This window comes from Sus scrofa, chromosome 12 (assembly GCF_000003025.6).
Source record: "Sus scrofa isolate TJ Tabasco breed Duroc chromosome 12, Sscrofa11.1, whole genome shotgun sequence".
Lineage (NCBI taxonomy): Eukaryota > Metazoa > Chordata > Mammalia > Artiodactyla > Suidae > Sus > Sus scrofa.
The window spans coordinates 13,994,412-14,019,958 of NC_010454.4; the positions used below are offsets into that span (position 1 = coordinate 13,994,412).

The following is a 25,547-nucleotide window of genomic DNA, read 5'->3' on the forward strand; positions in this document are numbered from 1 at the left end:
TGTGCCATACGCCCACAGTGTGAATTCAGTAAGCATGCTTGGGATAGTGGGGATTAAAATATTACTTTATACAAGAATATCGGCAAACCCAGAGCCAGCGCACACCCTCAAAAACCCTACTGAGGTATTACACAGCATTTTCTTTTCTTTTTTTTTTTTTTTTTTTTTTGTCTTTCTGCTATTTCTTGGGCCGCTCCCGCGGCATATGGAGGTTCCCAGGCTAGGGGTCGAATCAGAGCTGTAGCCACCAGCCTATGCCAGAGCCACAGCAATGCGGGATCCGAGCCGCGTCTGCGACCTACACCACAGCTCACGGCAACGCCGGATCGTTAACCCACTGAGCAAGGGCAGGGACCGAACCCACAACCTCATGGTTCCTAGTCGGATTCGTTAACCACTGCACCATGACGGGAACTCCTACACAGCATTTTCTATATTGTATGTATGCATCTGTCACAGCTTTATTGGCATCTAATTTACATATCATAAAGTTCGCTCATTTAAAATGTTCAATTCAGTGGTTTTTAGCATTTTACAGAGTTGTGAGCCACCACTTTAAATCTAATTTTAGAGCATTTTCATCACCCCCAAAAGGAACTTTTTTCCTGTATCTGTCATTCCCCATACCACCCCCTTCCCCCGGCCTTAGGCCACTAATCTACATTCTCCATAGATTTGCCTCTTCTGGGTATTTCACATAAATGGAATTAGACACTATGGCCTTTGATGACTGGTTCTTTCACTTAACTTCCCTTATTCACTTATGTCATATTAATGATGGTTGAACTTTTAAGGTGTCATTTCTTTGATATATATATATCCTCCTCCCCCCCCACCCCCCAGGATCCTAAACACTTCAAGTCAGAGAAGACGGGACGGGGACAGTTAAGGGAAGGCTGGAGAGATAGCCATCAGCCCATCATGTGTTCCTACAAGTTGGTGACGGTGAAGTTTGAGGTCTGGGGGCTTCAGACCAGAGTGGAACAATTTGTACACAAGGTAAGTGAACGGATGTCCCTTCTTGGGCTGGAGATAAAGCCACTGTCTTTGTTGTAAACCTGAGTGCCCGATGCCTGACGGACGTACAAGCACTGAGCCAACACAAGGTACCTGCATCCAGAAGACTCTGTTTTCGTGGAACTGCATTTTGCCACTGTTTCATTTTCTTCCACCAATAGCTATTTTACACTTCGTCTTTCACTCTATGACCTCCGTGTCTGTTGGGCATGTTCAGGAAGCTGGACTTTCAAAATAGACTCGTCTCTGGCATCAGGCTAGTGTAGTTCCAAGGACAGGTCCTTGTACTTGGTACTGAGGTACTCAGATTCCAGGCAGAGGCACAGGGCGTATCTGTGTGTGCAGTCCCCCCAAGGACAGAGCTCACTCAAAGATCCTGCAGATGTAGACACCTGAGGTAGAAGATGCCCCAAGAGACAGAACGAGAAATCCCAGTGATTGCATTAGATTGTATGTCCTAGCATTTCTGCCCGTTTAATAGTTCTGTTAACAAAGAATTATTAACAGCCTCAAAACACGGATTTCAGCTATAAACCTACTTGGCTATACAGGTTCATTTTGTAGCAGGAACCCACTTGGTGATGGTTTCAGTTTGTTAGGGGCTTCGAATGATCCTTATCCTCGCAGAAATGAATGGGAAACGCAGTGTTGAGCATTGTCCTTATAACTCCTCCTATTCTTCTCTCTCTCTCTCTTTTGCCACATCTGTGGCACATGGAAGTTCTTAGGCCAGGGATCAAATCTGAGCCACAGATGCCACCCGAACCACTACAGAGACAACACCAGATCCTTAACCCACTGCACCACAGCAGGAACTCCCTTCCTATTTTCATAAAAATAAATACTACTCAGATGGTCTCCACATTCCAGATAGGCTAGATATCTGTTTATTTTTCCACTTAAAAACTGGTAAAGAGTAGCTTTCTGAAATTCTCGTGGGGGCATTGGAATTTAACCTTAATGCACTGAGTTTTTTGTTACTTAGATTGTTTACTGAGACTGGGGGACAGGGGGCAGCTAACTATAAGATGAATAATTCTTGAATTTAGGTCCAAAGAATAGATTGAACTCGAGCTCCTAATGATAGCAGACCCAGGGCCAATTTGAGACACAGAAGTGTACTGAGCTGCCAAGCTCCAGATCCACTCTGCCTAGCCAGAGGTGGAAGCCAAGTGGGACATACAGAAATCAGTTCTGGGGCCTCCTGTTTTCCTGCTGTGTCCCAGTTATTAAGCAGGAAGACAGCTGGGGCTCCCAGACTAAATATTTTCCAGCCTCAGCTCTGTATCTATCTAAAGATATATATTTTTTGTCTTTTTAGGGCTGCACCCAGCATATGGAGGTTCCCAGGCTAGGGGCCGCATTGGAACCGTAGCCTCTGGCCTATGCCACAGCCACAGTAACACCAGATCCAAGCCGCATCTGTGACCTACACCACAGCTCACAGCAATGCCAGATCCTTAACCCACTTGAGCCAGGGCAAGGATCGAACCTGTGTCCTCTGGGATCCTAGTCAGATTCGTTTCTGCTGTGCCAGGACGGGAACTCCCCTCAAGCTGTATATTCTTGACTTCCAACAACGTCCCACGATCATATACCCAAAGTGATCTCCTCTTACCAGGGCCACTGCCACAGTGTGTTTTGTTATTTCTTCTTCTCGGAAAACATATTTAGATTGCCCTGGGGCTCATTGTGTCTCTTTTGGCAAGTTGTGAGACTCTATGTCTTTAAAATACCTGTAGGAATTACCTTCTAGTAGTAGGCATTCCCATTGCCCATTCCCAAATATAATGAAGTGTTATCAACACCCCAGAAACACACCTGCTCTGGCACATGAGCCACTAATAAGTATCTGAGGCTTGCGCCTGCATGGGGTGTAAGTGCCAGAGATGCCTTTCTCTGAACACCTTTGTTTTTGAAGAATCTATTCACAGTTAAGGGGGGAAAAATGTTCGAAAGCGAGCCATTAGCACATTATTGAATTCTTGTTTCCAGCAGACAGCTGTGTTGTGCTTAATGCAATAGGGTATATTTACGGATGCCTCGATGCTGTTCTTTTGATTTCCATGAATTTGATGCACTCAGCACTCAAGTGTGCATGGCTTCATGTCGTTTCTTATTTTCATTACATGCTTCCTCCTTCCAGTCATAAAAGCCTCGCTAGATATCCAGAGGCCTAGTGTAATAAACACTTCATTATGAAAGCTTCCCTTGTTTCTGCAAATTCACCGAATTAAAAATCCTTCATTTGTGGAAACATGCTTGAACCTTCTGCGAGAGGCTTTCGACAATTGCTAGATTTGTTTGGCAGGAAGAAAGGAATGTTGGAGGGAGAGTGTGAGTATCAAAGAAATGTAAAAAGGCACATTTATAGAAGACCAAAAAAAAAAAGAGAGAAATACCATGAAATAAAAGCATATAAATGGTGTTACACACAAACTCTCTATTTTTCTTAGTTTTCCATTGGCATTATGTGTCACCATAAGAAGAGATTTCATTCCTTTTCGTCTCCAGTCAAGTTTATCATTCCTGTTAGTTCAGGGCTCTTATTTCATTTCTCTCAGTAATAGATGACTAGGAGTTCCCGTTGTGGCTCAGTGGTTAACGAACCTGACTAGCATCCATGAGGATGCGGATTCGATTCCTGGCCTCGCTCAGTGGGTTACGGATCCGGTGTTGCTGTGAGCTGTGGTGTAGGTTGAAGACGCAGCTTGGATCCCGAGCTGCTGTGGCTCTGGCGTAGGCCGGTGACTACAGCTCTCATTGGACCCCTAGCCTGGGAACCTCCATGTGCCAGGGATGCGGCCCTAAAAAGACAAAAATATAAAGAAATAATAGTTGACTAAACTGCCTTTTCCCCTCCTTCTATTACATGAAAGTCAAGCCTAGAAAGATATTTACCATCTTTTTCTGACACCTTCAATTATAAAAAAAAAAATAATAGCCAATATTTAGGATATTTTGCTAGAGAAGAGAGAGTTTTGAGTGCTTTTGGCTTAGAAGTCACTTGCTACTCAGACAAATGTTTCCAACATTTATGACCTGGCAGCTGTGAGACGCACCCTTCCGCAAATGAAAGTAGAGCCTGTTTTAGGTAAAGATAAATGAAGAGAGAAATCCCAAGGTGACCAGCCCTAGAGATTCAGCCCCGTCACTGCTGTGTGACTGCCAGACTGTTGTCATTAGTTTTTTGGGGGGTTTTTTGTTTTTGTTTTTGTTTTGTCTTTTGTCTTCTTAGGACTGCCCTCGAAACATATGGAGGTTCCCAGGTGAGGGGTCCAATCAGAGTTGTAGCCGCTGGCCTACGCCACAGCCACAGCAACACTGGATCCAAGCCGTGTCTGCGACCTACACCACAGTTCACAGCAACACCGGATCCTTAACCTGCTGAGCGAGGCCAGGGATCGAACATGCAACCTCATGGTTCCTAGTCAGATTTGTTTCCGCTGCACCATGACAGGAACACTTTTTTTTTTTTTTCCAATGTTGTCATTAGTTTGAACAACCTCCAGCCCCTTTCAAGTAAGATAAAGAGATTAATTTACAGCAGGTATATGCACACCATGAAAAGGGCTAAGAGAAAGTATGTCAGCCTATAATTGTCATCACATATGGACAGAGGGATGGAGAAATTTGTAATTGCCAGGATTGCTAGAACTGGGAACAATCTCTTTTCCAAATAGTTTTACTCAAACATGGTATCTTATCAACCTCCTTCTTTTGCTTTTTTTAGGTGGTCCGAGATATTCTTCTGATTGGACATAGACAGGCTTTTGCCTGGGTTGATGAGTGGTATGGTAAGTCAACTCCCCCCAGATCACTTGTAGAACAACTTCCTAACTTGTTGGCTTAGGCTTTCAGTCCTTTGGGCTTCAACTGCTACCCAGAAAGACAACAACAAAGGCAGGGCTGTTGTGTCCTGTACTGGAAATAGCACTGTCCACAGATCATAATGAGAAAGAATGTCATGAGAGAAGCTTGGTCTAAAATAACCTCGACACTTAGTTATTGACTGAGAAGGACCTCAGTATGTTTGATGCATAGATACTTGATAACACAGGGCTCTGAAATTCTCTATTGGATGGGTTTCAAACACATCCTAATTTATCCCACACTTCAAGATCCATGCTCTCTGAAGCATCACGTCAAGTGGAAGTTGTCCTTTGATTTAGAGAATACTTGAAACACCCGCTCTCACCAAAAACATAAGGATGCTGCAAGAACATGAGGGCAGAAGCACTGGTGCCCCCTTCATTCTGACCGATACTATTGTTCTGTTGTTCTTGTTTTTAATGATATGGCAAGAGTGAAATAAGTTCTGGGTATTTTCAGTAAATGGAAAGAAACAAGGTTTGCTTCATCTCATGATAGATGGACCACCTTTCCCGGGTCCCCACTATCATTTTTGTCCATGTGGATCCACGTTCCCACGATCAGTCATCAGAGGCTAGTGTCCTTGACTATAAATAGAAACAAACACACCCAGCTGGTGACTTGGGTCAGATCTGATTGCTTAATGAAATGCCCTTCTCCTTGGCCTTTTCCTAAGTCACATTGAATTTGTTCTCAATGTAACCTAGATTGCATTTTGGTGCCATTCTGTCATTGTCCCACCAATCCCCTCCCTCTTCTGAGCAGAAGGTACCAAATTTAAAGTGAAAGCTTGCGCTGGACTGAATGGGCGAAGACAGTGATTGTTATGACTGTTGTTTAGCTGTTTTTGAACCACATTTTAAAAGACAGGGTAATGTAGGCTATAGGCATGCTTTTTTTTTTTTTCTTTTGGTGCAATTTTCCCAGATCTTCATCTTCTGAAAAGCAAATGCATCTTTGCATTTTCCTGGGTTTGCACAAATGCAGACCTCTGGAAGAGATTCTTTGGAAAGATCATCATTTGCCCTGTCTTATTTCACACACACACACACACACACACACAGATGCTGCTCAGGCGCAGCAAGTGCGCTGACCTGTCACATTGTCACAACATCTCCCTAACACCTATTTGTGGTTGTCTTTTGTGAGGCAGGTGGAGGGAGAGGCTCCTGTGATTACTACCCCCCATCATTGAACAAATCTTTCTGGTTGTTTTTTTCTGGGAAGCTTTTCTCAGATTCTTAAAGGGAGCACAGACCTCCCCCCAAAAATTAAGAACTGCTGGGCCCCTCCCAACTTGCACTCCCCCACGCTCCTGGCATCCTTGCCACCGACACTAAGGGAATTTCAAAAGGATAATCAAGGAATAATAGGCTCAAACCAGTGAGAAGTTTGGTAAGTGAACAGAGCCATGCAGGGCCAAAACTCTGCCACACTGAAAACCAAGACACAGGGCACTTTAATAGATTTCTCTTGAGTGCCAGGATGCCATAGAGGACTTTTCTGAAAAGGCAGCATCAGGAGTTCCCATCGTGGCTCAGTGGTAATAACTCCAACTAGCAGGCATGAGAATTCAGGTTGGATCCCTGGCCTCACTCAGTGGGTTAAGGGTCTGGTGTTGCCGTGTGCTGCAGTGTAGGCTCGGATCTGGTATTGCTGTGTCTGTGGTGTAGACCAGCAGCTGCAGCTCCACTTTAACCCCTAGCTTGGGAACATCCATATGTCGCAGGTGCAGCCCTAAAAAGCAAAAATTAAAAAAAAATTCTTAAAAAGGAGAAAAGAAAGAAAACACAGCATCAAAAAGAGTAGTCATGCCCTAATAAAGAGGACAAAACAGTGCCAGCCTGTGGATCAGAAAAGAGTTTGAGTAGAGGCAGGATATAGAGTAGTTTGGGGGGGGGGTTGTAGTGGTGGTGGTTGTTTTGGCTGCAACGCACAGCAACTTGATGTGGGACCTTAGTTCTCAGACCAGGGATTGAACCCAGTCCACAGCAGTGACAGCACTGAGTCCCAACCACTAGAGCACCAGGGAACTGCCAAGTCAGGATACAGAAAAAGAAAATGTGGGCGGGCGCCTAGTAAGAAAAGGACCGGAGCGCAGAGGATGGGGGCCGATTCTTTTCTATCTCAGCCAAGGCCTCAGCAAGAAAGAGAGTTAAAGACTTTGAGTCCAAAAAAAATCTCAGACTCTTACAGGGGCCAAAGCTAGAATAATGCATCAGAGACCTTTAAGAAGAGAGCATCTTACCTAGTTATTTAAGATGGGTGAGGTGGAGACAGGAATTAACTCTAGGAGTCTACGGACAAAAAGCCCTTTCTGTATCAGAGTACAGAGAAACAGCGTGTGGTTTAGTGGCTATAGGTCATCAGGGCGCCTTGTACTCCCCAAAGAAGGTCTCCACCCCCTGTGTACACAACCCAAGCCCCAACCAAAACAGGCAGCCTTTTCACTCAATATGGGGTCTGAGAACCACCCCATCAATTTCATGTAAATTACTGGCATCAGTGCCCCCAGCTGAGCTGCTTGTGGGGAAAACAGCAGCTCCTTCATGACACAGATGCAGACAGTCCATCAAGTGAATGGAAGAGGCCTGCCCATAACCCCTTATTCAAGGTAATGCTGGGGACTGTGGGCCTTTCAGGTGAACGGGTGTGTCACTGTCCACCAGAACAGCCTTTCAGCTTCGGGTACCTGAAGCAGTGTATTTTTCTTTGGTCTATACAGGCTCTCGCTACTAAACATGGAAAAGGTTCAAAGTAAAGAACCTATAGCTTTGCCTATAGCCTGTAGCACTTATTCTCCAAGTGAGGTCCTTGGGCCAGCGGCATCAGCATCCCTGAGGGAACTGCTACAAATTCAGATTCAGGCCCCACCCCAAACCTACTGAATCAAATACTTTGGGGGCATAGCCCTGTAATCTGTGTTTTAACAAGCCCTCCCAATGATTCTGATGCTCACTAAAGTTTAGGAATGACGTTAAAGCAGACTAGATTGAAGGGACAGTTTAATTAATTCAGTCCAAAGTTAATGAGACTAGAGAATGACCGAGGCCTTCAGGGCCAACTGCTAAACTCTGATGCATTAAAAAAGACGCCCCTTCTGGGCAGATTCAGCAGGTGCTGTTATTGGCTTCAGACTGAATTTTAACTCCGTTGACCTCCTGGGCTGTGTGTTCCTACTGTGCCCAGACTGTGTACCGTGATGCGGTGGCACCCCTGAATGATGCCTTTCTCTCTAATTAGACTCCCCTCCTCCAGGGCTTAATTAAGAGTAAAGGGGGGGTGGTCATTGTAAATGATGGTGATATTTTCTCGCCCCAGACTTAACTCGGTACCTTTTCTGAGGTTCAGCACTTGACTGTCACATAACTATCTCCCTCAACAGATTTTATTCTCTTGTTCTCGTTGTAAAGTACAACCATTTCCGCTATTGGAGGAGTTGAGTTTCTCTTTCAAAGCCTTGATTGGTCTTTATCCATGAGCCTTGGGTGTCTCCTGCGTGATTGGAACACTAATCAGAAGAAACAACTGCACATTTCAGAAGACGGGGTGAAAGGGGAGGTGGATAAAAATAGACAGCCCAGCTTCACCAAAGCATGGTTTTGCTTCACAAATATGACAGTATTTTGAGAGAGGAACACAGAGGGTGGCCCAAGGGAGGCTCTGATTCAGCAGAACCTCATGAATCCTGACCCTTCCTGTACTAAAAAAGTACAGGGGGTCGTTCTGGCTGGTAGATACGTAGAGATGAAACTCCCTCATGAAAGTGACTTAGAAATCATTCTGGAGTCCTTAGAGCAGCCAAACAACAAGTGAAGCAAGTTCAAAGTGGGAAAGGAAGCCTTCTTAGGCACTAGCATTAGCTAATTAAGTTCGCCAAGCCAGCATTTTCCAGTGGCCTCAGGTTCCCTGAAACATGAGCTTGGGTGTCATGGCTCTTAGGCAACATTTTATATGTGTCTGCTCACATTCATTTTTCTGGGGAGAGAACCCATGTCTTCCCATCAGATTTTCGAAGGGATCTGTGACCCACCCCTTCACCTCCCCAACTTAAGAACTGGGGGGAAACAAATTACAACTATAGATTATAATTCTATATCTTAATGCTCTGAATGATATGGAAAGGGAATGCATCAAACCTTAAGGACTGGCTAGTTTTGCTGCAAAAATGTGGACCCACTCCTAAGCTATTTATAACAAGCAACTATTGAATTTATAACCTTTTTTTGTCTTTTTTTTTTCTTGTTATTGCTTTTTTTAGGGCCACGCTCGAGACATATGGAGGTTCCCAGGCTAGGGGTGGAATTGGAGCTACAGCTGCTGGCCTACACCACAGCCACAGCAACTCCAGATCCAAGCAATGTCTGCGACCAATACCACAGCTCACAGCAATGCCGGGTTCTTAACCCACTGTTCAAGGATCAAAACCACATCCTTGTGGATCCTAGTCGGATTCGTTTCCGCTGCACCACGATGGGGAACTCCAAATTTATAACCACTTTAAAGAATTCTTTTAAAAGAAAAAAAGCATACCCAAAGGATAGCCACCATTTTGCTGGAGTCAAAGATGTATCAAATGTAATTCATGATCAGTGGAGCTTCTTCTGACCCCTAACCCAACCACTTGTTTAAGACCCATTTTGGAGTTCCCGTTGAGGCACAGTGGAAACGAATCCGACTAGGAACCATGAGGTTGAGGGTTCGATCCCTGGCCTCGTTCAGTGGGTTACGGATCCAGTGTTGCCGTGAGCTGTAATGTGGGTCGCAGATGCTGCTCAGATCTGATGTTGCTGTGGCTGTGGCTGTGGTGTAGACCGGCAACTGTAGCTCCAATTGGACCCCTAGCCTGGGAACCTCCATATGCTGCAAGTGCAGCCCTAAAAAGCAAAAAAACAAAAAAAAAAAGAGAGAGAGAGACTTAGGGAAAAACTTACTTCTTCTGTTTAGGCTGACAAGCCTGGAAATGGAGAGAAAATGTTTATAGAAGGAAATAAAATATGACATTGAACAAGTCATTGAGTTAGAATATATGACTCTTCATTAAAATTGTAGCTATTGGAGTTCCTGTTGTGGCTCAGTGGAAACGAATCTGACTAGTAACCATGAGGATACAGGTTCCATCCCTGGCCTTGCTCAGTGAATTCAGGATCTGGCATTGCCGTGAGCTGTGGTGTAGGTTGCAAACAAGGCTCAGATCTGGCATTGCTGTGGCTGTGGTGTAGGCCAGTGTCTACAGCTTGGATTAGACCCCTAGCCTGAGAACTTCCATATGCTTCGGGTGCAACCCTAAAAAGGAAAAAAAATTGTAGCTCCTGCAGCTGTGCAATACAATGAAGGAAAGTTCTTGCTTGCTGACATTTTGTTGCACGGCATTTTCTCTGTATGTTCAACTGACTTCTATCCTAAACGCCTTTCAAATATAGTCTTCTCTCCATGTCCCGTAAAATCAACCTGCCTTCTTTAATAAAATGATTAAAAGAAAACAGCCATCATAAACCAAGTTGAAAGACTAAGAGAAGCTATTTACAACATATGTAGCCAACAGAGGACTAATATCTATAATATATAAAGAGGTCCTATAAATAAGAAATCCAACAGCTCCGTAGAAAAATGGTAAAGAACATGAATAGCTAAACTATGGAAGAAGAAATGCCAATAACCAATAGCCTTACTCCTAATCACAAGAAATGTGATGGAAACAAGAAGATAAATGTTTGCCCATTTGATAGCAAACATTTTATTTTTTATTTATTTATTTATTTATTTATTTGTCTTTTTGCTATTTCTTTGGGCCGCTCCCGCAGCACATGGAGGTTCCCAGGCTAGGGGTCGAATCAGAGCTGTAGCCACTGGCCTACGCCAGAGCCACAGCAAAGCTGGATCCAAGCCGCGTCTGCAACCTACACCACAGTTCATGGTAACGCCAGATCCTTGACCCATGGAGCGAGGCTAGGGATGGAACCCGTAACCTCATGGTTCCTAGTCGGGTTTGTTAACCACACGTGTTCATGAATATAATTTCAGCGCTATTCAGTGTAAGGTTGTTTACAAAAGCTAGAATCTAGTCTCTGTGTACATGTCCATTAACAGAAATGTGGTCAAGTAAATTATGACACACTAACGCTATGAATATAGTTTAAACTCTTAAAAAGAGTAAAATAGTTCTGTATATACTGGTATGGAAAGATGTATGTTTTCTATTAGTGGAAGAAGTCAGCTAGAACCATTGTGTAGTATGGTATATTATAGTATTATTCCATAAATTAAAAATTAGTGACTGCATGTATGTGTGTCATAGTAATTATACAAGTGAACTCATAGGAAAAAAAAAATCTTGTAGAAGGAATAGGATTGATAAGGGAAGTTAAAAGTAATTAAACTCTTCTCTCTATATAATCCAGTACTGTTTGAATTATGTCTATGGAACATAATTCATGCATTCTTTGAGTGATTCAATAAGTAAGTAATAATTGAAACCCATATTTTGGAAAACAGAAAACAGGAGTTCCTGCTGAGGTACAGCAGGTAAGGATCCTGTGTTGTCTCTGCATCTCTGCAGCGGCTCAGGTTGCTGCTGAGGCACATGTTCCATACCGGGCCCAGGAACTTCCATATGCCACTGCTGAGGCAAAAAAAAAAAAGCAGGAGTTCCCTTCATGACTCAGCGGTTAACGAACCCAACTAGGATCCATGAGGATGTGGGTTCGATCCCTGGCCTCGCTCAGTGGGTTAAGGATCTGGCCTTGCCGTGAGCTGCGGTGTAGTTGGCAGACACTGCTCGGATCTGGCATTGCTGAGGCTCTGGCGTAGGCTGGCAGCTGTAGCTCTGAGTAGACCCCTAGCCTGGGAACCTCCATATGCCTCAAGTGCGGCCCTAAAATAGCAAAAAAAAAAAAAAAGGCAGAGAACAGTTGAAGCAGACCAAGACTTGTAGTTGAGGTATATTTTGTTCTTTAACACAGAGCCTTGGAGTTCTCTGGTGGCACAGTGGGTTAAGGGCCTGGCATTGTCACTGCTGTGGCGCAGGTTCCATCCCTGGCCCTGGAACTTTTCTGTATGCTGTGAGTGCAGCCAAAAAACAAAAACATAGAGCCTTAGTTTACGGTTTGGGAAATTGAAGAAGCTTCTCAATTAACAAATCCTCTGAGTCCAGAGCTTTTTTTTGACAAAGCTGGGCTGGTGGTGGAGAAGAGGGTTCTATCGAGGCCAATTTGGTGTGACCTCCACATGCTGGGACGGAAGACTGCGGTCTGTTTACTCCCCTTACCTGAAGGATGGCAAGAAAGAGAAGGAATGAAATGGTCTTGCAAGAGGGGGAAGACAAGAAATCTTGCAATGAAGAAGGTATTTAACCCCCAGATTATCAGTCACCCTCTGAGAGCCAAGTGTCAGAGATATTAGGATACACCTTCCTTATCAGAAAAAATTCAGTACTAGTTCCAATAGTCTTTTAAATCAGGCATTTAGGCCAGTGTTATTTGTTTAAGACTTCATTTAAGAAACCTCACTTAAGAAAAGTAAATTTTGGCGTTCCCGTCATGGCGCAGTGGTTAACAAATCCGACTAGGAACCATGAGGTTGCAGGTTCAATCCCTGGCCTTGCTCAGTGGGTTAAAGATCCATTGTTGCTGTGAGCTGTGGTATAGGTTGCAGATGTGGCTCGGATCCCGAGTTGATGTGGCTCTGGTGTGGGCTGGCGCAGCAGCTCTGATTAGACCCCTAGCCTGGGAACCTCCATATGCCGAGGTAGCGGCCCTAGAAAAGGCAAAAAGACAAAAAAAAAAAAAAAAGAAAAGAAAAAAAGAAAGAAAGAAAAGTAAATTTTGACCTTGCACATCTATAAATTAAAGGGTGATTATTTTTTAGCTTATTTGCTAAAGAATTGATGTAGGATGCCTTTAAGAGTTTCTCTGATACATATAAGCGCTTGTTTTGGGGGAGCAGAGATCTGCACCTAAACTGTGAGAAGTCCCTCTGATCATTGAAAATCAGTCAGTAATGAAGATGAATCATCTCTGAAAGTATCATTTGTCATGGGGCATATGTCATTGAATTTACTAAAAAATTGATTCATGTATAGATTTCGAGATAATATCCTTTGCAGAAGCAAGACATAATGCATTCTACCAGGTAACCTGGATGGGAACATTTTCACTTGATTAGGCTTTCCATACATTACTGAGGAATGCCCAAAATGTTGACATCATTTCCATGAGCCTGTAGAATACGGGAGGAGAGTTCAGGATTTAGACAAACGTATTTTCCTTCAGGATCGGCTGAGACTAAATTATCATCATCTTTAAAAGAGCTCCTTTCCTAGAAGTTCATCAGTTCTTATGTGGGCTACTTGAGAAGGGTTTTTTGGTTGTTGTTTAGTTTTTGCCTTTTTTTGTGAGGGGACCCGCACCCATGGCAGATGGAAGTTCCCAGGCTAGGGGTCAGATCAGAGCTGCAGCTGCCAGCCACAGCCACAGCCACGCCAGATCCCAGCCGCATCTGCCACCTACTACACCCCAGCTCACAGCAACACCAGATCCTCAACCCACTGAGTGAGGCCAGGGATCGAACCTGCATCCTCATGGATGCTAGTCAGATTCATTTACGCTGAGCCACAGCGGGAACTCCGGTGTTTGCCATTTAAGGCCACACCTGTGGAATATGGAAGTTCCCAGGCCAGGGGTCAAATTGGAGCTACAGCTGCAGGCCTGTATCTGAGCCTCATCTGTGACCTACACCACAGCTCACTGCAATGCCAGATCCTTAACCCACTAAGCAAGGCCAGGGATAGAACCCACATCTTCATGGATGCTAGCTGGGTTCGTTACCACTGAGCCACAACAGGAATTCTGCCTTTTTTTTTTTTAAGATGAATTTTTCTGCAACTTTGTTTCTTAACTTCATTTTTTAAAAAATAGGAGCTCCCGCTGTGGCACAGTTGGTTAAGAATCCAGCTGCAGCAGTTCGAGTCATTGCTAAGGCGCAGGTTCAGTCCCCTGCCCGGCACACTGGGTTAAAGGAATCATAGGTTGTATTGCACCTCTTGGGCAAGGTCAATGCTTGGCCCAAGAACTTCTATAAAAATAAATAAATAAATAAATAAAAAGAAATCCTTGTGTTTTTAGAATAAGCAGAAATTTTAGAAAAGTGTATCTCCCTTTTTTTTTTTTTTTTTTTTTGCTATTTTAGGGTTGCAGCCGAGGCATGCGGAGGTTCCCAGGCTACAGGTCGCAAAGTACATCTTTTTACCAGTTTGCAAACTGATGGCATCCCTCTTCTAACGGCCCCCAAAAATTGATTGTTAAAATAATGTTCTCTTCCTTTGTTATCGAAGTAATGCATATTTTTAATACAGAAAATATAGATAAGCAAAAAGGAAAAAATGAAAATGACATATAAGTCAAATTCCTCAAAACAATCACTGTTAATGTTTCGAAACGTACCCGTTCAGTCTTTTTCAAATGTACGTAATGCGTTTCTGGCAAAAATGTTTTCATACAACATGTACAATCTTTTTATCTCTGGTTTTTTATTTAACAGTATCCCGAGGACATTCCTCTATCGTGTTCAGTTTTCTTCTACATCATTTTTAATGGCTGCATACTACTATCAGGCCCAAGTTGTTTTTGATTTTTCACTATTATGAACAAGATAATAATGAGTTTCTTGGTTATTAAATCTTTCTTCACATCCATAAAATTTGATATATCTTTGAAAGCCCATAATCACACCGTGAAAGCCTCTCTCCAAACAGTGAGCTAATTAAAGTACAGTTTCCATTAAGATTTACGAGAGCAAGAGAAATTTAACCACCTTTGTTTTTGTTTTGGAAATTACTGTCATGGCATTGGGGGAGGGGTGAAAATAAAGTGTGTGGAGAATGTTAATGAATATATGTATAGAGGATTTTTAGACGTTAACTGAAAAGGACCTCAATCTTCATTCCAAGTGTATTTGTGTTTAAGAAATTTTGATAACCAGCCACTGAACTTAAAGTGTTTCTCTTGAAAGGATGTGTTATTATTGTTAACTAAGATGCATTTGTTCCAACCTCAAAGCAGCGCCTCTTTACTGCTTTCCAGTTACCTTGATTTTCTAACAGAAAAGCATGCTCTTTGCTTGGCCAGACTGTTGCTTAGCATTCTTGATACTTACATTGCTTATTGACAGCATTTTCGATTAACGGTTTCGGGATGTGTGTGTTGGGGTGGGAGGGTCATCAGCCAAACAAAATAGCTCACGTCTGGATTTAGAGCTGCCCTGCGTCTCAGCCCCAGACCACACTGAATTAATTCATAAACTTCGGGCAGGTCTGCCCTTTGAAATTGAAGAGTCTCGCTTGAGACACATGGATTGATATAAAAAGACACCGAACCACATGATGCAGAAAATACTTAAGGAAAATTTTCCGCTGTAAATCCCCACTCTAAATCCCCACCAGGCTAATTAGTGATCAAGGTGGTAGACTGGTTAACGAATTGTCGAGCACTGATAACTCACGGTAAAGAGGCATGAAGTTAAATTCTGCCATGAGAGCAACAGAGGAATGCCCATCTGGGGAAATTGCTGATAAAATGTTATAAAACAACCAAGGAGTGGAGTGGGGAGTGGAGGATAAAGCAACAGAAGTATTTAAAGTGAGACTAATTATGATTTTTATGCACTTCACATACTGAAGACAAACAGGTTGTTTGTTTAAGTTTTTTATCAGTTGGGTTTAGACGAGGTTTCTCAACCTTGGCACCCCTGACATTCTGTTCCAGATAAGTCTTTGTTGGGGGCAGGGGGAATACTGTACACTTTGCAGGATGTGCCACAGCATCCAGGGCCTCTCCCCACGACATGCCAGTGGCACCTCCACCCCAATTGTGACAATGCAAAATTGTCCTCTGTGTTTCTTAAACCACTGGATTAAGAAATTATTATTCTGAAATACTGAAAAATTGCATACTCGGGCCAAAAAATCATCATGTCACGTGCCATTGTATTTATAGATCAGCGTGGGTGGAAGCAGTGCCAGCCAGCTCCAAGCTGTTAGGCTAGACTTGACGTTCAGTGTAGACCTGCACTCTCTGACACCATGCATTCTGTGCAGAAATACATCTCTGCGAGCATTGCACCAAATCTCACGGGTACCGGGGAGCAACATTTCTCTGACTTCTATGTCATGTCTCTTATAAATAGCAATGAAAGTGTCCTCTCTGTTGTCGAATGCCTTGTCTTAAAGAACCTCTAAATGTATTTTGAAAGGTATATGGAAGGTAAGTATTAAACCACACAGACCTGGCCCTGTCCTTCAAAGGGATCTTCTAACCATGCTCTTAGGAGATCTCAGGCTACGGCACTGTCCACGTGCTAACACTTCCTACCCACCTAGCTCACTTGACAAGAATCACCCCTCAATAACTTCCACTCTTCTCAGTTCTAAGACTCTTTTGACTTAACGCCCTTGTATTCACTCTCCCTTTGGCTGGTTGAGCTAACTTTATGATTGACTCCGCATAAAGTTAGTGAATCCCCTGCTTTGACACCTCTCTCTGGCTTCTGCTAAGCTGCCATCTTTCCCTAAAGTCTCCCCCCATTGAAAGTTTGCCTTTAATAACAGAAGTTGCCAACGTCTTGACCTTCTTTCAGATATGACAATGGATGATGTTCGGGAATACGAGAAAAACATGCATGAACAAACCAACATAAAAGTTTGCAATCAGCATTCCTCCACTGTGGATCACATAGAGAGCCAGACCCAAACAAGTGTATGTAGAATTTTTGAAACATGTTGCCCACCTTTGACCAAACGTACACGTAAACAGATCTTTGAAGTGACTTCAAACGCTCACGTCTCAAACGTCCACAAAAAAAGCATCGTCTCCCAGAGGCCATAGGTTAAAAAAAACCTCAGCAGGGTCTCCATTGGACAGTGTTAGCTCTTGCTTCCAGACATTTCCATTCTTTAAAGCTGCTTGACGTGGGGGGTTGTTTGGGTCAGGAAACCAAGAACACAGAGAGTGGAAACATTTTGTGGCCTGCGCCACAAAAGAACAGAGGGGTAAAAGCGGATGTCGTGTGAAAACTAAAACATCAATGCCAGTAACTTTTGAAGGCACAGCAAGCACTCCGTCATTCATGTAAGGGAGGGCTGTGGCTCATCTGGTATTTTAGGTTTCTTTACATTTGCTTTGAACTGCTCTCTATGGCTCTTTATGGCTGTCTTAATCCAACCAGTTTCTTGGGACTTGGGTTCATGTCCAGATGGGGCTGCTGTCCAAGTGCCCACTGGCAGAGCAGTGAAGGTGTGGTGAGGAGGAGCCAGATGAGATCCAGCCTGGGACTTAAGCCTGGGAGAGCCTGACATTATTTAGTGGCACAGGGGTGATGAAGAGCTGACTGTGTGGTGTACGCTGGCATCTTAACTAGAGTTCTGTCTCAGTCATTCATTCCCATGAAGATGAGTTACAAAGAAAAACGTTATCCCCAAGTCATTGATATGCATCTTTGGCCAGAGCTGTGATGTCTTTGGGTGCTAGCTTGAGCCCGCATGTCTGTTAATACCTAGTAGAGACTTAAGAAATTGACCACGTGGTTATAGAATGTTGAGAGGTGGCTGTCGTTGTAAGCGCTTTAGAATTGTGGAGACCTCTGGTTGCACGTGGGAAATGTCTAGTGGACTTTGGAGTGCATGTCTTTGGAATCTGCCTTGTAAGGCTCATGCGCTGCCGTAGACTGCATGTGACTGCCCTTGAGGTTGAAATGCCCCTGACTCTTCCTTCCCGTTTTGCATGCCATGGTTGGATTTGCAGAAAGCTGTTTGGACCAGACTTAACTGAGAAGTTCCTCTGTAGGCACCGACCAGTTCCAAGAGAACACCCCCCTTCCTCTTGCCCTGTTCTGAAGTTAGAAATGCTCAGTAAGGAGACTGTCCTTGAATTTCCATCACTTTGAATGACCTTTTCTTTAGGAATGCTAGACACCGTTTCCCCCCCTCAGCCGAGCTCTGAAAGCTACTCACTCTGTAAGCACAAGACAAAGGAAGCCAGGGAAAGAGGAAGATGCCTCATGGCCAAAGGATGTGACGCAGTGCTTTCCTCATTCTGAGTTCTTATGGCTTACAGCTTGAGGCTCTTTGGTTTTCTTTCTGTTTCACTGTGATTATTACTATTAGAAAGTCTACTGTGTAGAGATACCTGGGATGGGTCTGCCCGTGGGAAAGCCTGTGCGTTCTCTGGCTGCAACGCACAGTCCTTCCCATAACTTCAGAGACGTCTGTCTCCTCAGGAATTACACGAAGTGGTTATCTTTGAATGCTTACCACATGTCTCTTATTCTTTGGAATTCCATCAAATTGGGCATCATTTCTTTCTCCGTATTTTTCTTCTCTATCGTAATGGAAAACTTGAAATCAAAAGGCTGCTGCCCATAACAAGTAAAAACGGCATGGATGCTCGGTAAGTTTAAATCATCCACCTGCGTAGAGATAAACTAGATTGAAATTAGGCAAAATGAACATCCATGGCCACAGCAGTAAGGAAATAACAGTCTCCTTTTCAACTGAGCGGCTTCAATACTTTGAAGGAAGAGAACTTCTAAGAGACTGTGAACCAGAGTGTAGAATCCGAATTCTCTTCCTTGGGTGATTTCTGCCCCCTGCTGGATGTTTGGAGTAGAGCACTATATTCAGCCACTTGCATGGAAAACCTGGTTTTTCAAAGATGATATCCATTTATTATAACAGAAACACAGCTAAATTTTTTCGGAGTCCAAAATTTGTTTTGAAATACCTCTTTTTGAAAAAACTTAAATCTCATTTCTTAGCTTATTTAACAGTCTTGGTATTTTTTTTAAGTGGTAAGGTTACAGGTCAAGTACTTCCTGCTATATTCTGAGTTTTATATTCTATCAACAGTCATGATTTTTTATTCCCTTTGTAAAAAACGTTTCCCTTTCAGAAAGTTTTAATAACCATTCCCAGGAAATCCTCTTAAGGATTTTTGCTTTTCAAACAATATTTCTGGTTTGCTCATATGTTGTGATATGAACATACATAATTATGTATATGTCTTTATTATTAATACCGTGTTATGAGTATTTACTCCATAGTTAATATTTCCAAAGTGGCTGTGTTGCTTCCTACTAGTTTATGCACCATCCTCTACTGAAGGTTCCCCTGGGAGAGGACAGGAATGAAAAATGGGTGTCTGGGAAGCTGAAACAGATGAAGAGTTCCATGGGGCAGCCAATTTCATCTTTTACTCAAGGGCAAGCTTTAGGCCTTCACTCAGTGCTTTTTCTAATAAGCCCAGCTACCTGTTTTCCCCGTTAGCAGTGATAAAGTTGGCAGAGGATAGTAGCCAGGCTGAGAGTAATTAACAATAACTGTAGTAGCAATACTAATAGAGTTCCTGAGAATGAGAGACGAGACCTCAAACTCTTTGCTTTAGCAAAGTCATCACTGTATCATAGCACAGTGATATGTTTTCAGAGTATTATGTCTAAAAGGTAGGAAATGTCTGTAATACATTATTTAATGTATTTACATGAGGGAAAGATTTACATTTAAAACACTTTTTTTCTTCCTCACGTAGTAAGAACATTTCAGGTTTTCGGAAAATCTACATCATCTTGGCAATGCCTATTAAGTGAGGCATCCCTGAACTACTTCCTGAACGCCAAATAATGCTCCTTTTTCTTTTAAATAAAATTCTCACCCATGAAGTGATCCTCTCTTTTTGTTCTTTGCTCTTTTTCTTTTCGTGTTTCCTTGAGGAGTGGTTGGTTTTTTTGTTTGTTTGTTTGTTTTCTCCTTGGTTTGGGGATAATTAGCAGAGTTGGTTGGTTGTTGTCATATCATACTTGCTTTTTTAAGGTGAAGTAAGTGAAACACAGCATCTGAAAAATCTTAGGATAGCTACACAGTCAGGAAACAAGTAACCCCTAGAATGCAAAAAGTGTATGCGTTGAGTAAGAGAAGAGCATGTGGAGAAATTCTGACGATTTGCCTGTTTACACTACAAAGGTATACTAGTATTTTCATAAGCTGAAGTAGGTAATAATATGTATCATTCGGGGGCCATTGATTGCTTAATTACTTTCCCTTTATAGAAAGGATGGCCAGGTCTAATAATAGCTCCAACACCCACCATTCCCACAACACACACAGACACATACATAGCAGCGGCACAGATCTGTACTCTCCTGATAAGTTCTTACTCCGAATACTTGAAATACTCACTGAAGAGTGCTTTGGAAAATCTCAGATGGATATTCACAAAGGACTATTTTTTCAGACATTCGCCCCAATCCAAAAGAAAAAAATTTAAGCCTTAGTATTTGGATGTTAATTTGGACATACAATCTGGAGAGACGCCTTTATCATGGGGTTTTGATAGGTCCTTTAAAAATAGGCAGAAAGGAGTTCCCTGGTGGCTCAATGGGTTCAGGATCCCACACTGTCACTGCTGTGGCCCAGGTCACTGCCGTGGTATGTGTTCGATCCCTAGCCCCTGGAACATCTGCATGCCGCTGGTGCAGCCAAACATTTTTTTAAAAAAAGAAAAAAACAGGCAGAGCAATGAATCCATTTGCAACTCTTCTAAATGCCTGCTCATTTCTCTTTCTATTTCTTTTCCTTTAAGACATGACAATGGATGAGGTCCGAGAATTTGAACGAGCCACTCAGGAAGCCACCAACAAGAAAATTGGCGTTTTCCCACCTGCCATTTCTATCTCCAGCATCCCCCTCCTGCCTTCTTCAGTCCGCAGTGCCCCTTCTAGTGCTCCATCCACTCCTCTCTCCACAGATGCACCAGAATTTCTATCGGTTCCCAAAGATCGGCCCCGGAAAAAGTCTGCCCCAGAAACTCTCACGCTTCCAGACCCTGAGAAAAAAGCCACCCTGAATTTACCTGGCATACATTCTTCAGATAAGCCATGTCGGCCCAAATCAGAGTAACTTCATATGAATATTTCATGGGGGTTTATATTTTTGGTTTGGGGTCTTGTTTTGTTTTTTTTTTTAAAGAATCTTCTGATATAGAAAGAGACTGCTTTGTCACTCAAACATGTTCCTTGGATCTCTCGAGTGTGCATGTGGTTTCACATAGAGTATGATTCCCTAAGTGTGCCACACAGCTTCATTTTAGCTGTAAAATGTACGACTGGCAAAGGACAGAAGGGATCTTCTGTAGCACAGCTGGATGCCAGGGAGGAAGCCTTGTTATTGGGCATTTGATGAGGTTGGTGTGGACTCTGAGGGCCAATAAACGAAAACTTTGCACCACTGTGTTACAAGGTGTAGTAAAACGGAAGTCAGTTTCCTCCCATCCGACCTGAAATTTCCCCAAAATATTCTCAGGCGTAACATACCTAATTGTTCAATTTCGAACTGCTCATTACCAATACTTGAATATCAGTCGTTACTGAGGTTCCGGTTTTGGTTAGTCTGACTCAGGATTTGGGGCCTAATTAACTCTTTAAATTTTTTGGAAATTTTAATTATCAACCTGAAGAGGCTCCAAGTGCAATTAATGACAACTTATTTATACCTTTCACAGAATTTAATAAAGATTCCACTGGTTTCTGTCTTTTAATAACTTTCCTCTTTGTGCCCCTGTGGCCTCAGAAATCTTTTAAGAATTACATGGATGAACATGGCCGTAACTGGCTGATTTGGGAATGATTTGGTTTAGGAACAGAGAGGCCATGGGGAGGCAAAGATCTTTTTTTTTTTTTTCCACAGGTACCAGCGAACCTTGACCTGTCACCTTCCATCATCCATTAAGATTGTCAGAATTTGCCATTTATTGAGTAGCATTCAGTGACGATTTGCCCATTGCAAAGAAGTTCAAGGGTAGACTCAGCTAACTGGACTTTAACTCGTTCAAAATTGCCTCCCATCCCCCTCCTCATTTTACTTAATAACATCCAGACGTCCCTGGAGCAGACTGCCCATCACCGGACCTTAGAAAAGATTGTCATTCTCTTGCTCCTTGCCCGAAATCCAAACGTTGGGCATGTCGCAGAAGCCGAGTAGATACAGTCAAGCGAGAGCAGAAAAATGAGCAGAATTGCTGACTCTATTTGTAGGGTGGAAAGGAGGCGTGAGATGCCCCTCTGGCTAGCTTTCTTTTCTGCCAGTAATGATAACACAAGATTAGAATCAAGGTTGATGGGAGACAAGATCATTCACCAAAGTGGCAGAAAGAGAACTCTCCTTTGATCTAAAGAGAAACATCTGCCACCTTCGCACCTCACTGCCTTTAAACACAGAAGGAAGCGTGAACAGAACCTAGCATTTACTTTTGTCCTCCAAGAGAGGGAGAGAACAAGGTAATTGGGCAACTCCGAAGCCCGGGTTAGCCTTCCTGACCAGAACCTCCACCTCAGGAAAGGGACTTTCCCCAAACACAGATTCCAAAGGAAGCGACATAAACCAAGGCGCGTGTCTCCTCCTCTTATACAGCCTCTCAGCCAGTGGACCCTGCCTGCTTCTCTCTCTCAGTGCCCAGCACTCCGCATAGTGTCCTTCAAGTTGACAAACTTCCAAGGTGCAGGTGCTGGTCCCAGGAGCCCAGCACCACGTGTTCCAAGTCATATGTCAGATTGTCAAGATCATCTCCTTCTCTATAGGTTGACATTTAGCTTGATTAATACATACACCCAGAACTCAAAGGAAACCTGTTGCAAATAGCTTAGATCCAAAGTGCATCTCTTTCCTAAGAATGATAGCACCCATAGTAAGACACCTTCTTTGCATGGTATGGTAGCATGATTTTTGCTTGTGGGAAAACTCAATCTTTTATCAAAAGCTCTTTGACTCCTCAATGGCTCTCTCTTGACACAGTAGTACTTAACAAGAACGTCTGGCTTTAGAAAGCATAATTCTCCTTTCAGAAAACACTGACGTAGTAGCGTGTGTATTTGCTTACCATTTGCAAGCTGAAATCAGGATGGGGTGGGATCATGATTTTTGCATGGAATGGATTTATTGGGGGCGGATTCTTAACACATCTGGCACCAAGTTTTTCTGTTGACGCCATTGCTAATTTTCCTTTTTGGTGAAGTAGCTTCTGCTATCAAGGTCAACAATGCTCTCTGCTTTAGAAAGCTAATTTCTGTGAGTTTTCTTTCTCTGACTGCCAGTACAGCACCACAGACATTAATTGCAAAGCGACCGATGATAGTGTGGTTCTTAGCCAACAAATATGTGTGCTCTTAAACTATGTTCGGTTTTCCCGTCTACATGTGCTTCGTGTGTTCATTTTAAAAGCGGGGGAGGGGTGCAGATAGTCCTTTAGCTGCTTTAACTATTTAATCCAGTCATCACAAGACATAAATGACTTCAATAGTTTATCCATCTTGATTTTCAAGTGTCGTTTCACAGACTCCATACACGAATTTGTTTATTGTGGGGTTACAAGCCTGCGATGAGTGTATATATAGACTATTACTAATTCCTATCAAGACGGAAAATTAAACGGCTGCATGATGGAAGCTTAGAAGAAAAAAAGCAGAAACTTGAATTCATTAAGCATGTTTGGGGAAACATAGAATCTTAACTCAGTGCCTCTGTCTGCAATGTGGAAACCTTCAACTTTGTTCACCAAAATTGTATTATACCTGTATATATATATAGATATAAATATAGTAGCGTGAATCCAAACCACCAGTTTTAAGTCTCTGATAGCCAAATGAAAATAAATAAGCCACAGAATAACGCAAATGTTCAACCCATCTTTGTCTCTGAGGTTAATGAAGACCGTCAAAATGACCATACATTTCATTACTTTGAATGAATTTCAAATTATGAAATGCCACTGTGATTTTCATTGGCTGTAGTATAGCATCGTTGCTTTAGCTGTGCTTTCCCAGGATAAGAAGGCCTTGGTGTTTTTACCACAGAAACTGTCAGAAGTCAGCTCTGGGAGTTCCCTTATGCCTCAGCGGGTTAAGAATTCACCACAGTGGCTTGGGTCGCTGCTGTGGCACAGGTTCAAACCTGCCCCAGGAACTTCCACGTGCCGTGCATGCGGCCAGAAAGAAAAGAAAAAAAAAAAAAAAAGAAGAAGAAGCTCTGAAGACCATTTCATTTTCCTACTTTTGGGCTAGGATAAGACAAAGCAAAGAAAAAGCATAACAGCAAAGGAGCCCGTGAAATTTTTCAATTACCACGTTATAAACTGAAACCATATGAGTTTGTGGGTGAACTCGTTTATAACCCCTTCTGTTTTGATTTTGCATTTGTATGTGGGGGAAACTGGTTTTAATTTATTTTTAGGTATTTATTAGCCATGTTTTTGGTTGTGAAAATAAATCACAACTGTGCATGTACCACACAGACAACTTAAAAAACACAAGACCCCCAAAACTAATTACGTGGTTTTCTTCCAAGACACTGTAATAAACAGAAAATAGATTCTAACACTTCTCAAGAAATCATTTTTCCATCAAAATTTCAAAGTTAATGGATTTATATGTATTTTTAATTTTACGCACCTTAGTATCTCTTCATGGCTCAGAGACAACACGGTCACTGGTTGGCATAGGTCAACAGGAATTTGACTTTGCAGAAGGGCCAGGGTATAATTTACTCTACATGTAAAGGGTACTCGGATAATCCAATAGAAAAGGATTGTCTAAGAGTTTTAGACCTTTTCTGATCATCTGACTCAGTAGACTGTGTGACAGTATGCCATCTGAGCCATAATTCTTGAAATTATAGAAAAAAAAAACTGTCCAGTGACTGCAGTTGATCATAGACTATTGAAAACTCTTCTTTCCTGCTGAAACCGAAGTGTTAACACAAGAGCGTAGCGATGGATACAGAGGCAACACGTCCCGGATTCGTGTCTGTGTTCTACCTTCAAAACAATCTGTTTCATTGGAAATATACATGTTTAAACTTTTTAGGAGTTAGTGCAATAAGAATGTGACTATGCTGAGACCTTTCCAGATGCTGTCATTAATTGTCATTTTGTTAACAGGCTTTAGAAGAAGCCTCTCCACGTTTTCGCTTCAAATCGAAAGCATGTCTGTGAATTGCTCGTCTCCCTTCAGTTTCTGTGTGTCACCAAGGAGAGGTTCTTAAAGTCGATGTTATACCCGTGCCACTTGTAGGTAGCCTCAACTGTAATGTTTCGTGTTTACATTTCGAGCTGGGATCTTGATTAGTTAAATGAATCAATATACCACTGCCACGGCCGAAGGACCAAGTTTTGGAATGCACAGTATTATAGACAACAAGCGAAGCAAACAAAAGTTGATCCTCACACATGCCATCCTCCTGTGTCACTTTACAGCTGTTTTGTGTTTTGGTTTTTCTTCCCCAGTTATTTATTATTGATAATAACTTACTTTTTCTTACATTCTGTTGTAAATAAAGTACAAAGCAATCTTCTTTCCAAGTGTAGCCTCCTCTCTCTCTTTCTCAGCTCTTCTCAGGGGGTTGGGGACAATTGGGAGTTTGTGGTTTGATGGACAAGAAGCTATCAAGGGAGAAAGAACAAGCCAATGGCCGGTACTTACACCCAGTTCTAGGGGACCTGTGGAGCAAAGAAGCCTGGCCTCCTAACAGGCATTTGGTGTCTTCAGGGCCTGGCCCTTGATGGGAAATGCCTGGATGCCAGCTCTAACTATCCAGCCCCACACTGCCCAAGGTGAATCCATAG

At 42.8% G+C, this 25,547-nt stretch overlaps 1 protein-coding gene across 4 annotated transcripts in view; it reads left to right on the plus strand.

Annotated features, from left to right (window-relative positions):
* The window catches only part of PITPNC1 (phosphatidylinositol transfer protein, cytoplasmic 1), a 278,500-nt gene extending 253,217 nt beyond the window's left edge, over nucleotides 1-25,283 (plus strand). For 2 of the 4 annotated variants that reach the window (XM_021066041.1, XM_021066042.1), the window contains exons 7-10: nucleotides 844-999; nucleotides 4,751-4,814; nucleotides 16,522-16,640; nucleotides 20,517-25,283. In XM_021066041.1, the coding sequence (XP_020921700.1) occupies nucleotides 844-999; nucleotides 4,751-4,814; nucleotides 16,522-16,640; nucleotides 20,517-20,522 (345 nt within the window). In that variant the 3' untranslated portion in view covers nucleotides 20,523-25,283. 4 annotated transcript variants of the gene reach the window in all.